We start from the raw sequence: 13,598 nt of genomic DNA on the forward strand, positions 1-13,598 counted from the left end.
AGGAGATTGAGGGAAGCTTAATTTGTTAACATGCAGTGCATTTTTTTTAATGCACATGTGATATTCTCTGCCATTAAAAAAGAAACAGCTTCAACAGTTTACATCAGTGTTTTTCAAACTTGGCAACTTTAAGATGGGTGGACTTCAACTCCCAGAATTCCCCAGCCAGCATGCTAGCTGGGGAATTCTGGGAGTTGAAGTCCACCCATCTTAAAATTGCCAAGTTTGAAAAAAACTGGATTACATGATGATCAACTGGATCTTCCCAGTGCAGGTATGGGCAATTTTACATACTGATTTATTCATTCATTCATTTTCTAATCTCAGAGTATGGACAGTGTCACCAGGAGGGACCTCTTGTTTGCAAGGGTGGATTGCTATGGTCTGATAATGAGTCTGGAGGCACCTGCTCCTCTCCTAGAAGATGTTGCATAAGACACCCACTGGGACCTGGTTGGGACAGCAGTCTGGTGGGGAAGTCTCCGACACCCTTCTGGTGACTCCCCCTGTCCATTTATGGATGTGATAGGTAGATGTGGGTTGGATGTGATAGGACTTGGAGAAGCCACGTAGGTGCCTCTGTGGCCTGAAATAATCTTGGCACCAAGGGCGTCCAACTTTCTGCCGCATCTGTTTTATCTGCTGATTCTCTTTTCTCACCCTTCGTGCCTCCTTGCTTTTTAAAAAAAGAAATGTTTAAGGCAGCGCTAGTAACTAGCTTCATTAACAGGATAGTGCGTGCTGCTATTTCCTTTTGATTCCATGTGCTGTCAACGAAACAGTTTGGTGTCCATATTCTACAAGAAAATAAAGAGAGGACCCAGCCTCTACTTTTTGCCGAGTAGGAAGTGTAGGTGCAGAACTGACGCCGAGGCGTGCTTACTATTATTCCTCCCTTTGGAAGGAAGAACAACTCAAAATTAACCAACTATTACAACACGTAAATTTGACCTCTCTCTTAAACAACCCAAGGCAGCAGACATCTTCCCCCACACACTTTTTTTTTTAATCCTGACACACTTCAAGATTTGGCTAAACTGAGGCTCTTCCTCCTGCTCCCCGCTTCCCATGACACAAACATGACCTGTATATCATGTAAATCATGTAACTCTGATTCAGAGGAGCACTAACCCTTGTTCAGAAATAGCCTGACTGACCAGGGATAGACATGGGGCACCACTACGGATCTGACCTATTAGGCAACTTGACCACTAGCTAAAAACAACTGGTTTGTGTTTTTCTATTCAGAACCAAGTTTGGGTTCAGAAACGTGAAAGATGGGGGTTCCCTGTTCAGAAGCAAGCTAAATTAATTCTGCTGGCTGGTTTGTCAAACGGCACGGAGGTCGGCAGTCAAAGCCTTTTGAAAGATGCCGCTGGAGCGTTTGTTCCCCTCTCCCACATACGTGCGTAAGGCGGCTGCCACTGAATTGTCCTGACACAATCTCTTTTCCATCCCCTGTGCCAGAAGCATGATCACTCCCCTCCCTGACTCTCCCCTGCTTCTGCGCGCATAGCGCATACTCTCTGGCTCTCAATATAGTTAGCTCTGGGTAGATCTTTCTACCTTTCCTTATATAGCAGAGGCCAAACAGATTTCTCACTCCCCTTATTAATAGGCGGAGCAGAGTTTGGAGGATCCGGCCAAAAATAGCAAGCAAACATTGCCTGGTTGGAGGGGGGGAGAGGGAGGGAAGAGCCCACAGAGAAAAAGGTATGCCCCAGCCTTGCCAATTTCAACTCTCCTGGGTAAGCAAGGATGAGGTAGGAGTTTCAGTTTTTCTAACTTCTGGTGTAAAACGTTTTTTTTTTAAAGTGTTTAATTTATCCTTTTAGAGCAATGCTAAATGACTTTTCAGGGTCTCTGCCTTGCAAGGCTGGCCATCGCCTTGCCAGCGGTGGCGTGAGAATGCAGAGGGGGAGGGCCTGTGACCGAGGCTCCCATAGAGGTCATGAGCCAACAGGGACTGCAAACTTAGTTTCATCAGATGTTCAAGCAGAGAATGTCATCAGCCTTCGCTTCCCTTCAGCAGGATCCAAAGATGTGGAAGGACAACAAAATCAGGCAGAGGAGGAGGAGGAGGAGGAGGAGGAGGAGGAGGAAGCTTCCTTGGGTCTGGTTGACACTGGGACACCCCAGTCCAGTTCAATATGTAGACATTTTTGCTGATGAGGTTGGGCACCTTCGAAGGGGAGCTATTGTTTTTCGGGCCAGAGAGGGAGGGCCGTTCACCCCATTTTTTGCTGGAGATGCTGAAATAGCTTGATAGGCTGTGGGTGCAGCACAGCTCGAGTTTGGGGCTGTGAACATTTTGGGCCAGTTTCGATTTTGGTAAGGATTCCTAGGAGAGCTGCTTTCATGGGAAGGGAATGGTTTCAGGCAAACGGAAGTATTTTCAGACACCCTCTTCCTCAGCAGGACGGCCCAGGGCAAGGGTGGGTGATCTGCAACCCTAGTCTTGCCCCGCCATGAATTTTGGTGGTAAAACATCAAGATATAGCAATGCAGTTTCCTTTGGTTTTCCTTAGAAGGTAACAAATTGGCATTTAAGTCTTCATGTAAAATCGCAACTTTTACAAATCTTCCTGATTTTTTTTTTTTTTAAAGAGTGAGGAACAATTGACAAGGGGAACCCCTACAACAAAATATTCTCTCAACCCCTTACTTGGGATTCCAGCTAGCCTTCCCCAATATAGTCCCCTGAAGATGAGGTGGAGACCACATTTCCCAGAATTCCCTTTGCCATGCTTTCTGGGAATTCTTGGAATTTGGGCTATACCTTTGGAATGTACCAAGTTGCAGAAGGTTGTGTCAGGCCTCACCGACTGCATCTCTCACAGTGGGTCTTGTGCCTTTAAAAGTTCCTTGTAAAACAAAAAAAAAGTAAAACAGGAACCCACCAGCTTTGCAATTCAGGGCATCTCTGTGCTCAGAAAAATGAGCCCTGTGAAATTAAAGATTAAGTAGCTTCCAAAACACTTTGGAAAATTAGACCTGGCAGTTGCAAGCGGGACTTCCTGGGAAGATGGATTTGATTCAACACACGCATCTAGGTAAGATGGGAGGATATCAGAGCCATGCTGAAATCTCCAAAGCTAGAAGGGTTGGGGCAAAGAATCGAAAACAGTGTTTCTCTTCCTGAAACCTCTTTTATGGGATGGGAATAAATGGGGTAGATCCACCCTCCTAACTCCTTCAAAGGAAGATGATGCCAGTTGACAAGTTCTTCCGAAGCTGGCATTGGCATCATCTCTGAACTGACTTGCGCTGAAGCTAAGTCTGGCCTGCTTCAGAGATGATGCCAAACTAACTCCTGATGGATAGGTAGATGGAATATTGGCAGCCTTTCCTAAGAGGACCCATAACTGTCTTTGCAGTAAGGCGATGCCACGGTAGAGGAAGCAAATGGTACAATTAAGCCGTGCCCCAGAGACTGTAATCACCATCAACTGGGAATACTCTTCACTATTTAGCAGCAGCCCTGGCCTAAGCAGCAGAAATAATTGCTTCTAGGGAGGCCCAGGCCATAGCTTAGCGATCTCAAGCTTTGGAATAACCCCACTTCCCAATTTAAATGGGACAGTCACTACAGTAATGTCAGTCTTCTCTTGGCCAGCTAAACAAGAAACTGTAAGAACAAACTTCCAAGGACAAAAAAGCGCTGATCAGCTCTGTAGAAAAGCTAATGATGCCATTATGAAAGAATTCCAGCTACTGCTGTGTATCAAAGGCAAGCCCTGTTTATGATGAAATTAAGGCTCAAACAGCTGTAGCTATTTCTCCTGCCTCCATGTCATAAAAGGCTAGAAACTACTTTCTTTTGGATAGGAGAGATGATCTCTCTTGCTTGTGTAATGGACTGTTATCAGGCTCTCTCAGTGTTTCTCAACTTTGGCAACTTTAAGATGCTTGTACTTCAACTCCCAGAGTTCCCCAGCCATCTTAAAGATGCCAAGATGGAGAAACATGGAGCTATCTGTTTGTGGCTGAGAACTGACTCTCACAAATAGCCTCTTCTCAGTGGCATCTGCAGGGAGGCCCAAACAGACAAGATGGTGGTGAAAACCACATGATCAAAGCCTTGCCTCTCTGTGCTTGCAAGGAACAATGATGCAGGTAGAAAAGGAATGTGGGTTTGATTGTGATCTGTGCTCACCACCTTCCTTTTTTTGATGCCCCCCCCCGACACTGCTACTTTTTTCACCAGCTTCTCCCCATCCGCTAGGTTTAGCCTGAGACAGTATCAGGTAGGAGGCGTCACTCCCAGCCCTCCCCCCTTTCTGTTTCTTTCCCTTTCTTTGCAGTTCTCCATTCCCAACCCCCATCACCGCAGATACTATCCTGTGAGCATACAATATTTTGATATCTGAGATAGACTTTTCCCAATCTGGGGCTTTCCATTTGTGTAGGGTCAACACCATCAAGCCAGTATGGGGACTGGTTGGGAATGCTGGGGACTGCACATCTGGAGGGCACCAGGTTGGAGAAGGCTGGACTGAGAATAAGGGAAAAGGTGATACCTTCTTCTATTCCATATTCTAAAACAATTCAATTTTATTTCAGCACAATGAGATAGAGTCCTCTATACATCTGTAACTCTTTCCATGAATTTTTAGGCTGGCTGTAGGGTACCATGCCTGAGAGGAGACAAGTAGGGGTGGGGGGAGAAAAGCTCCATACCCCACAGTTCTGTCTTCCAAAAGAACGTATTGGCTCAGAGGAGAGTGTCTAATGGTAGGGCTGGTTGGGCATAAGTTGAGATGGTCAATGTCATAATGCAAAGTACATGGATCAGCAGCTACCACTTACACATGAGGAGGGGAGAGGAAAAAAGGAAGGGAACAGGGAATCCCAGTACCCCATTGCCTAAGAGGTTGAAATAGATGAGAGGAGTGCTTAAGATCCATGAAGACCTCAAGAACTTGAGATTTTAGGACTACTCATCCATTTAGCTCTGCCGTCCCGGTCAGGGAACCCAAGGTGGTCTGCAAGAAATTTCCAAGAAAACTCCCAACTAAGCACTCCATATATCTTTAGATAATACCCTGAGTCCCTATCACAGGGTTATCAGATACCTGAACAAGCAAAGGAGGACACAGACAATTGGAAAGGAGGACAAATGGGGAGAAAAGGAGGACTCATTAACTGTTTCACTTTCTTGGCATCTGTGACAAAAATTACAGCAAAAAACAGCAAAAAAAAAAAATGTACTTGGGCCTACATGTATATGAAATTACTTTTTTCCAGCATCAGAAAGACTGGTTTTTCAATCGCAATATTCTTCCAATAAATCTTTATTTTCAAGAACATATGCTAGTGATAATATAAAAATGACAATGAGACACTTTTCAAATTTCACACTAGAAATGTATGATGAGTCATGTGATCTCCAGATGCCAGGGATCATAGATTTGAAGGGTCTGGATTGAAGCTGATTGCTGGAATCAGAAGATAAATAACGTAAATTTAGGCTGTTGAGTCTGTTGATGGACAAGGGAAAGAAAGAAGCAGACAATTTACAAGGTCACAATTCATGGAAGTTTGAATGACTACTGTTGTGAAAGCAGTCCATTTTTTAAAAAAAAAAAAAAAGCTCAAAAAGCCTGACAATATTTGATTTTAAGGTTATGCCTGATAGATGGAGACATGAGGAAAAAAGGAGGACATGTCATCCTTTTTCCAGATGTCTGGTAACCCTACCCTAGCATAGACTCCAGGCATCTTGGAGATAGGCCTTGCAAATTCCAACTTGTCCAATTTTCATGTGTAAGAAGCAGAATGAAGCTACTGCCCTAAACAAAAAATGTTCCACCCTCTGATGGATCCAGGACCCGGCTGTCACCAACTTCGTTGTTCTTCGGCACCAGCTCCGCCCAAATCTTGCCTATTTGCAAAGGTGTGCAGAGCCCAGTCACCTTAAGCTGGCCCTTCAGACTTGCCTAGGCTGGAAAGGCAAATAAGCTCCAGAGCTATTCCTTGGCAGGTGCAGATGAAAATGAAAAGGGAGTCCACCCCCTTGTGCCAACCTTTGCTGATCAATAAAGCCCCCAAAGCGTCCATTAGCCCACCTTCTAAGTCTGGGCAAACTTCCATTGGCTGTTGGGTGGAAAGGAAGGGGGTGTTGTCTACGTGGCTACGTGGACGAAGGTAGGCGGAACTAATAATTTTTTTTCTCCCTAAAGTTGGGGGTGCAGGAGAAGTGGAAAAGGGAACTCTCCCAAGCTTTAGAGATGGGGAGGGGAGAACGACCTTCATTTTTTACCCAGGGCTGCTTGGCACCTGAAAACCCCTACAAACCTCAGCAAGCCTGCCCCTCTATGCCCCAATGTGTGTGTGTGTGTGCCTGTGTCTATACAAACACACACGCACAACACATGCACATCTCAGAGAGAGAGAGAGAGAGAGAGAGAGGGAGAAGGCATAAATCCCTCCCCTTCATTACAAGGAAGGAACTTCTCAAGCTGAACTGCGAGTGCTTTGCCACTGCTCCTGGCAGCCGGCTTCCAGGGAACAGAATGCAGGAGGCGGTGAGGAGTGATGATGAACTGGGAGTTTTCCGTGGCAAAGTCAAGCCCAGTGCTGGTGAGCGAGGCAGCGGTCTTGGCAGGCTCCAGAGCACAATCCCAGAGGCCCACGATCCCCCCCTCCAACCAGAGAGGATGGGAGCATCTCCACCAGGACTGTAAGTGATGCTCTGGGGAAAGAGAGCTGGGGGGGGGGGAGCAGATTGCCCGGCACTGCAGAAGAGTTGGGCGTGTTTAACCTTCACCAGTACGGAGCTGATGTTGCAAAGCTTGGACATTAGAGATGTACCTTTCATTTGTTTCTCTCTCTTTTTTTAATGCAGAACAAATAATAACCTTGTGAAAATGGTGAAGGGGGAAGCCTGCATGCACAGACGTTTTTTTGGAACTAGCCTCCTTCCAGGAGCTTTCCATGGACGTGTGCAAGTGGTTTCCCCCAAGGGGGGCAGGGGGATTCTGCCACTGAGCCTCTCCGAGGAGGGAGTCTTGACTGCTTTGCAGGTGGTCTGGAATGGAAATCCCCCTTCCCCTCTCCTTAGGCTACCAGTCACCCGTAGGGGACCGAGACGTGCCCAGAGAAGGGAAAGTAGGAGTTAAAGGATGAAATGTAGGAGGCAGGAGTTAATCTGAAAGACGGTAAGGTGGCTTCTTTCTCTTCTGTATCCCTCTGCATTGAGGACAATTTGCACTACAGAGTTTTGCAGAAGTGTCACCAAGTAAAGCATGGATCTCATTTAGGTCTGTAACTTTAGAGGACTTTTCTTCTTTCAGAACATCAGCACCGTCTTGTGTTTGAGGGCAATGCCATTCTTCCTGCCCTCTGTGCAGATGGACTAGAATAAATCACCCCTTATTTTGTGTGTGTGTAAGTGTGTGGGGATCACACGCACACACGCCTTGTCATTTCAAGCCCCTCCTGGCATCAAAATCCCAAATCTTTGACAGGTGTATTAATTGTATTTCCCGAGATTTAGGCCCAAATTCCCGGGAAGGGGGGCAGCCGTATATTTTTGCCCAATAATGAAAAAGTCTTACGTTAGAAGTGCGATAAAATGAATATTATAGGTATGAAATTAGATCTATCTCCAGAGGACACTTAGCAGTGTTGCTTTCATAGGGAATTCTTAAACAGAACATCTGCTGGAGGGGGGAGCTGCCCTGACTGCACGATTGAAGCCCGGCCCCCTTTTTTATATGCGTCACGCTCATGTTAAAGAGGGCAGGACTTTGTGCAATCCCAGGTACCATTTTGACTTTTTTGACCACCCCACAGATCTAGATCTTGCTTAACATTTGAAGGCTTCTGTCTCCCCCCATCCCAAAATGTAAACAAACAAGGATAGACATCAGGTTGTGTTGGGTTCTTAAATTTTTGATGGGGTTCCTAGGAATCTGATGCAGAGAGAGAGAGATTGGCTGGACACTCAGTGGGCAAAGGACAAGTACTCTAAAATAGAAAAAACAATGGAAGTTTGCTGAAATTGAATCTTGGCATCGTACTTGGACACATCGGTAGGAAAGATGCTTAGGAGTCTTGCTTCTGAATCCACAAATCTTGTTGCTTTTGAAGCAGGGTGTGGATTTAAAGTTCCAGACTTGTTTTCTTGAAGCTGCTCTGTTCCTCTGGTTTAAAAAAAAAAAAAAAGTGTTCATTTGATAAAGTGGCTAATGCAGTCCCTTTATAATGGAATCGATGGAGCAAGCAGGGAGTGAGAGGAGGCAGAACCAGGAATTGGGCCAAGCAATGGCAGCAGCAAAACTTGGAACATCTCTGTTCAGTGACTGGCTACAGAAACCCTGGGCTGGAGTTGGAAGAGATGGAATTAAAAAGCAAGAGACTTCCTTTTATAGCAAATGCTGAGCAGTGAAGGGGAGGGGGGGGTTGCTCCTCATCCAATCTGCCTTTGGCAAGTTCCCCAAGAAACTTCATCAATGCCTTGACTTGGCCAGACTCCATATTGTTCTGCACACTACCAAACCCTCATTCCAATGCAGAATCCTGAAAATCCCATTCCAGAGCATCTTCTCCAACTAGGATGCCTGAGTACAGTTTTGCGGAGAAATCTCACCCTTTTTCTCAGAAATGCAGTCCTAGAAATATGTAGTCCTCAGATTATCGTCAGCTGGATGACTGGCAGGTAGATTTGTTGCATATGCCACAGAACTCCCAAATGGCCAGAAGTCCTCAGCTTATTTTTCCTCTTACTCATCTTTAACACAATCTTTCCCAACTTGGGTACCCTCCAGATGGGTGGACTTCAGCTCCCAGATTCCTAAGCTAGAAGAGCTACAGCTGAGAATCCTGGAGGGTGAAGTCTACATCTCTGGAATATACCCCAACTGGAGAAGATAATGCTTCTCTAGTAAAGGGACAACTTAGATTACCACTCCCCAAAGTCTTCATGTTGTGGCTGATGGGGATTGAGGTCCAGAGCATTTGGAGGTCACTGGGTTGGCTAGCTCTGCTGTAACATCATGCATGTGATTGCTACTTTATAAACCACAGGTTGAGAAACCCCTGCCCCAAGAATTTGGCAATCTCTGATTGGAGACCAGGACAACAGAGAGGAAGGAAAGAATGAAACTGCAGGCCAATAGAAGAGAATATGGATTCACTTCAATGACGTGTACTTACCGGATGACTAAGGCTATGAGATTGTAGAGGGCTGTGCCAAAGTCTTTGTAGAAAAGCTGGGGTTTGCTGGAGTTTGCAGGGTGAAAGAGAAGCATGTGTGATCAAGCAGACAGGTGTCCCAGGCTTATAAGGGATGGTAAAGAATAGGAGGAGCAGAAGGCTTTGGAGCAGAAGGGAAAAATGCCACACCTAGGGCTGGCTGAAATGGTGGATAAGCATTTGGGGTCAGTGGGCACATCTGGAAATTTGAAAGCATATTGTGTGTGCTTGCACAAAATGGCTGCTAAGGGGAGCCTAGCTAGTCACAAACATCTGTTTCCCCAAAGGAAATAAATGAGGTTGTTCTCTGTCATCCACCTTTTCCTAACCCCCGTGGAAGACTTTCCAACATCCCAGCTTATGTCCTTTTTTCTGGACAGGCGGATGCACTTTCATAGAAGAATTGCAACTAATCACTAATCATTCTGAAAAATGCTTATGGGCCCAGAGGCCGCCTTAGCCATAGAGAAGATACCGAACACGAGAGCTTTATGGCAACTTTCCCCTGTATTTTAGGGCAGAAGCATAGTCAGTGGCCAGGATGGGGGTGGAAGTGTAGATGCCCATTTGGAAGTGAAGCAACTGCTTGTGATAGATCCAGGTGTAGAAGGAAACCTGTTAAAAGATTTAAGGGGGGACACTGTCCTCGGAGAAGGGAGGGTGTGAATTATCCTGGCTATGAAGCCCTGAATAAAGCAGGGGATCTAGGAGGTCCTGAAGGAGAAGATCCGATGGAGAAGACTGCAGGAGTCTAGCAAGAAATAACTAGGCCACAGTTTCAATTTTCTTGACTCATGCTACAGGATATGTTCCCCCCCACCCCCCCACCCCCCGATGAAGAATTCAGGGGATTGCGTGTACTGCTATAATTTCTTTCTAAATATGCATGCAATAAATAAATGAAAGCAATACTTAGAATGGGTGGGAATAAAATTGGTACTTCCAGCTAAATCTATTTCAAGAATCCCTTTTTTGGGGGGCTTGGTTCTGTGGCTTCATTCACACAGTACACTGAAGTGGGTCAGCGGCTAACCTACTGCCTGCATTTGCACAACACACGAACATTCCAGCTTGCTATTGTGTTAATTCAACTGTACGCTTAGCGTACGCCATAACGAATTGTCTAAATCCAGAAAATGGGATAATTCGGCAACTAGGTTAAATGTGCTATGTGATGCCTCTAAATTCAGACTAGAAAGAACAGCCATGTTTTCTTGCTAGTAGACAGGAGTCATTTTCCAAAGGTGTGAGAGACAAGATTCCCACTCAAGATATTTCTGTAGATTTGGAAAATATCAAAGATCATCCTGGAGCATCAGCTATGCAGTGACTTCACTCATCACTCCTGGACCGCATTCAGCCTTTAGTTCCATTCCTGAGGCTGATCCATCAAAAACAAATAAATGGGCTCGACCTAGCCCAGCGTCGTGGCCTTTTTACTTGCTTAAAGCACATCAGAGTAGTTGTCACTGATATTATCGATACTCCACTAATCAGAAACTTCCAGTTTGCCCTTGCCAAGCAAAGTCCTTTCTTGCTTGCTGCTAGCATGGTCTCCGATCTGATGTTCTCCAGATGTGTTGGACTGGGCTGCCCAGAATCCTCTGCCAGTGTGGCCTCTGGCTTTCTGGGAATGCTGGTAGAATGTTCTGCCAGTTGCCATCCAAAGCGTCTGGAGGGTACCAGATTGCAAATGACTGGCCTGCTACTTTAGAACTGGAATTGCCAGGGGCTGCATTTTCTGCAGGTAATACATGGATTCTGCCATGATTACAGTCTCTCCAAGAAGACCTGGTGAATCAATAGCTGATGTATACCCAAAAACGGCTAAGGACAGGGGGTGCCCCATGGTTGGGACCAAGGACCACCCTTTGCCATTCAGTGGCATATTTGATGGAGCAGGAGAGATTCACTCAGGACTTCGGTGTGGGAGTGAGACCCCTCGTGCCATTGCACGTGCCATCTTTCGTCTTTATCTTTTACGTCTTATTGATTTTCTTGTAAGTGCTTTGGTTGCTGGGAGCCACCTGGAATGGTTGAGGCTCGGGTGGCATGCAAGTTTAATAAATTATTATAATGATTCCCAAAAGGAAGTAGGGCCAAGCCAGAAAAGTAGTAGGATAAGGAAAACAGTGCCTTTGATTTCATTTCAATAGAATTCATTGAAGGGAAAAGGATAAACACCGAAACGTAAACTTGCCAGCCACTTTTTAGCCTGGTACGTGGAGTGAGTTTAGGGTTCAGCCTGGGTGACTCCAAAAAGCTAGATTAATTGAGCACGCCTCACGTGAAGATAGACACCAGGGGTGTCCGCCGGGTATGGTGAAAAAAGACAGGATGGTGAGATCAAAGGCCTGCCTGCATCACATGTGCAATGCGCATTAAAAAGCAGATGGCGTTTTGATACACATAAAAGGCAGGCAGACCTTTGATCTCACCATCGTGGCTGCCATCTTGACTTTTTTGACCACACCCTGCAGACAACCCTGTCAGCTGCAGTTCATCTAAGGATATCCCTTGTATTTGGCAACCGTCCACTTCTGCCGCATAGAAACATTCCAGGAGCCTCGTGCAGCTCAGGAGGCCTCTGAGTAAAACCCTAAGGCGGGGGCACAATCTCCCTGCCTCCCCCCATTCCCCACTCCTGTTTGTGTACCCAGTGATGGATGACTGAATAAAGAGATTGATGGGAATGAGATTTGGTATCATCAATACACTGATGGTACCCAATCATGCATCTTATCAGTGGGCTGAACATGATGTGGTAGAAATGCTGACCCAGTGCCTGGAGACTCCAGCTCAATCCCTCCAAGATAGAGAGGCTTTGAGTTCATAAACTGAATGATTCCTGGGCAGTTCCTTCTCTGGCTGAATGGAATTGTATTCCTGCATTCAGAGATGGTTCACAATGTAGAGGTCCTCCTGGATTCACAGCTCCTGCTTGAAGAGCAGGTGGCAGCTGTGGCCAGGAGAACTTTGGCACACCTACACCTGGTATGCCGATTGCAAAATTCCTGGACCAACAGGATCTGCCTACAGTCACTCATGCCCTAGTCACCTCCTGTATGGATTACTGTAAGGTGCTCTACATGAGGCTACCCTTGAAGAGCATTCAGAAGCTACAGCTGATGGAGAATGCAGTGGTCCAGATATCGCAATAAATTCAGATGACCTCACGGCTTCTGGAGCTGAATTGGTTGCCGTTGGCTTCCAGGGGCTGACTACATGGCTCCAATCCAAATTTTTGAGGGACAACCTTCTCCTGTATTTATCTGCCCATCCAGCCAGATCAAACTGGGCCAACTTCTTCTAGGTCCCACCTCTACAGGACTGCCATCTGACAGAGCCTCAGAAGCAGGTGTTTTCAGCACCTGCCTCCATTCTGTGTAACTCCTCCTCCACGGAGATTTGATCCATTTCAACCCTCTCGGGCTTTAGGAAAATGGTGCAAACTAATCTGTTCCATCTTGCACAGCAAGATGTGGGTTTTATATATATACCTATGAGTATATATATATTTTATATATATACCTATGAGTAACATAGGTCATTGCCCTACTTCCAGGTGCTAGATGGACCAAGGATTCATTTTCCCCTCCCGTTGGCTACTTTGTCCCTTAACCTTGGCTAAACCTACACATCCCATTAATCACAACATGGTTGGTTTAGCTTGACTAAAGGAAGCCATTCTATTTATAAACCATGGTTTGTTGCTTTGTGTTGTGTGAACCCAGGTGATGGAATTTAATAAACTCTGGTGTGAAAACTCTCAACTCAGTGCAATTCCATCACTGCTACTCAGGGCATCCTGTGATCTATAGTAACCCATGTTCTAGCCTAAATCTTCAAGGGGAAAAGCAGTAGTTAAAACTATGAGGTATCTAAAAGTGCATTTGTTTAGAGAAGAATGCTTGGATCTGTACATTTTTTCCAGGGATGACAATCTTATTTCCATTCTATAACAACTCAGATGTTGTGGCTTGCCCACCAAGAAAGTTCAAAAAGGACTTTAGAGAGGACAGTGCTAAAAATTCTCTGTCAAATGTCCCCAGACTTCTCTTTCCCCAGAAACATAGTTTCCAACTTTTCCTGAGTTTTAGACCTACAAAATGATAGGGCTAAAATCATTTACCCTTATTATGGTGTAATTGCAGGTTTATTGCAATTGCATTGATGATTCCTAGTTATCCCCCTAACATCTTACATGTTCCACATAGAAGATTTTTTTTATCTTGGCTCAAATTGCTGTGCTACTTCTTATAGAGACTCCAAGTAAATATATTTGTCTCTTATGCAATAACCGTATGTGTGAATGCTCAGGGGCTGAGGTTGAATCAGTCACCCATGCATTATTACACAATCCATTGTACCACCCATGGAGTCTGGCACTCCTAACTCTG

At 45.5% G+C, this 13,598-nt stretch overlaps 1 protein-coding gene across 14 annotated transcripts in view; it reads left to right on the forward strand.

The window, feature by feature from the left end:
- Positions 1-1,693: 1,693 nt before the first annotated feature.
- LOC148216075 (uncharacterized) overlaps positions 1,694-13,598 on the forward strand; it is a 44,616-nt gene continuing 32,711 nt past the window's right edge. For 10 of the 14 annotated variants that reach the window (XM_088140272.1, XM_088140271.1, XM_088140273.1 and 7 more), the window contains exon 1: positions 1,771-6,682. In XM_088140272.1, coding sequence (XP_087996398.1) covers positions 6,231-6,682 — 452 coding nt within the window. In that variant the 5' untranslated portion in view covers positions 1,771-6,230. The other 4 variants (XM_088140282.1, XM_088140279.1, XR_015796041.1 and 1 more) reach the window with 4 other exon arrangements.

This window comes from Python bivittatus, unplaced genomic scaffold, assembly GCF_059951505.1.
Source record: "Python bivittatus isolate LINGU-HERP-01145 unplaced genomic scaffold, Pbiv_v1 ctg000260_np1212, whole genome shotgun sequence".
In the NCBI taxonomy this organism is placed as follows: Eukaryota; Metazoa; Chordata; class Lepidosauria; order Squamata; family Pythonidae; genus Python; species Python bivittatus.